This window comes from Octopus bimaculoides, chromosome 3 (genome assembly GCF_001194135.2).
Source record: "Octopus bimaculoides isolate UCB-OBI-ISO-001 chromosome 3, ASM119413v2, whole genome shotgun sequence".
NCBI lineage: Eukaryota > Metazoa > Mollusca > Cephalopoda > Octopoda > Octopodidae > Octopus > Octopus bimaculoides.
In genome coordinates, this window is record NC_068983.1 from 137,243,138 (window position 1) to 137,245,566 (window position 2,429).

Here is a 2,429-nt window from a genome sequence, read left to right on the forward strand (position 1 = left end):
TATATATATATATATATATATATATATATATATATATATATATCCACGGAGAGATTTGTGGCTTTATAGCACGTATAAACAACCTAGGACTTAGCTAAACTGATCAGTCTAATTTACATAAAAGTCCACGTACTGATAATATGCATTAAACAATTAAATTCACAATGCTCCATATAACGTTTTTGAACAAAAAAAATGAAAAGTAAAGTGTACCTTTTTTTGATAATCATACAATTTTATACTGATTACGCCACAAATATTATCTCCTCGTGGACAGAAAATGTGTATCGATCTCTGAGTAGTTTCTGGTCTTCTTAAAATTTTGTCAGAGAAAGAATGCCTACAACAGTCAACTAGTAATCGCTGACTGAAGATGAGTATGGTTATTCTGATTCAAGTTTTAGAAAATAGTCAAAGGGCTCCACTGCTTCTGCTTACGGAGGGATAAAACCTAGCGAGGCTAAAAGTGTATGTTGATTCAATACAAAATTATTGTTTATACATACATACATACACACATACATACATACATACATACATACATACATACATACATACATATACACAAGCATACATATATACACACGTACATATTTGTAATTACACACATGCATTCATACGTAAATAATATATCTTATATATATATGTGTGTGTGTGTGTGTGTCTGTGTGTGTGTGTGTGTGTGTGTGTAAATCAAGTGTAAACAGACACAAATGAGTTTCGCTCTATCTGATAACACACGTTTTCACGTTTACATAGTGTTTATGTATAGTTAATAAGCGTGTACTTGTATCTTCATTTATAAACAGACACAACCTCTACGAAATACGCGTGCGCACATGCACGCGCACACACACACACACACACACACACACACACACACACACACACACACACACACACACACACACACACACACACTACAGAAAAATTAAACAGCTAGCAAACACGGCGAAAAGATGAATTGAAAACAAAAACTCAATGTCGAGGAAAAACTATTAGTTAAACACCGTGAATTCACTCACCTTTTACCTACGAAATTCGCTTTTTCTGTTACAAATTGTGACATGACAGTATTTTCTGCGTATCCCTGACGTTTGTTTGCTTAGAAGTCCAAAAGAAAGTCAGCCGACTTAAAACTTAAATTCCCTGAGAGCGTTACTGTATGTATGTAGCTCCTGGGTTTGCTGGTGAGCAACTACCTACGGAAGTGCGAGACTAAGCGTATCTTGACGCTAGTATGTATAAATGTATCTATGTACATATGCATGTATGTATGTATGTATGTATGTATGTATGTATGTATGTATGTATGTATGTATGTATGTTTGGATGGATGGATGGGTATGTATGTAAGTATGTATGTATGTACGTATATGTGAAATGGCTAAACGTACCCTGCGGTATTTCACCACTCTGGATTTACATCCCGCTGGGGGTCAACTTTGCCTTTCATCCCTTAAGGACTGAATTGTTAGATCGCCGCCAGACGACATACCGTGTGGTATATGTTCCGGTTCATTGCTGAACTTGTTCTCAGTTGGTTGGCTTAATCCGTCACCCGGTTTAACAATTCAGCCCTGTACATGGCTACCTTTAGCGGAGTTCACGCTGTTGCAAGTTTTCAGACCAGGTTCCAGTGCGTGAAAATATCTTCCTCCTTTTCTCCGATTAAATCTTGGAGATACTGAAAAATCACAAAGAGTAGTCGCTGCCCTTCATTCCTTGACTAGACGATGTATGTATGTATGTATGTATGTATGTATGTATGTATGTATGTATGTATGCATGTGTGTGTGTGTGTGTGTGTGTGTGTGTATGCCTGTGCCTGTATGTTTCTGTGTTTACGATTGTATGTATAATTATGTTTGTGAGAAGTGTGTCTGTGATATTTGATTGTGGTTTTGTGTGTGTGTGTGCTTGCGTGCGTGCATGCGAAAATAGATACGTAGCGACAGATATGTATGGAGCAAATATGGGAGTGTGCATGTGTCAATATAAATACTTTTTTGACATGTATGAGTAAAGAAATTTGTCGGTATAACGTTGTTTATCGAGTGTGAATATATTTGTGCGTTTTGTATTATGTATGTGGATGTGTTTCCACTCCGCAAGTACACACAACTACTACTGTACAAGTTTTTAAAGTATGCATGTTTCTCACATGGTATTTATGTATGTTGAAATGCGTGTTTGTCATATGAATGGATGGGATATGTCAACAGGTCCACGTCTGAATATTTCTGTGTTTACGACTGCGTGTATATCTGAATATGTGTATGCATGACTAACTGGCTAGCTGGCTGAATGGATGAATGGTTGGATGGATGGTTGGATGGATGGTTGGATGGGTGTATGGTTGTGTAGAGGGTGGGATATATTGTGTGCATTATTTATATATATATATATATATATATATATATATATAT

General features: G+C 36.4%; 1 protein-coding gene across 1 annotated transcript in view; it reads right to left on the reverse strand.

The window, feature by feature from the left end:
- Window positions 1-1,903, reverse strand: part of LOC106882992 (proline-rich protein 5-like) — a 170,522-nt gene extending 168,619 nt beyond the window's left edge. The window contains exon 1 of the mRNA XM_052966565.1: window positions 1,026-1,903. Within this exon, the coding sequence (XP_052822525.1) occupies window positions 1,026-1,069 (44 nt within the window). The 5' untranslated portion in view covers window positions 1,070-1,903. The remainder of the gene's footprint in view (window positions 1-1,025) is intronic.
- Between the last annotated feature and the right edge of the window lie 526 nt (window positions 1,904-2,429).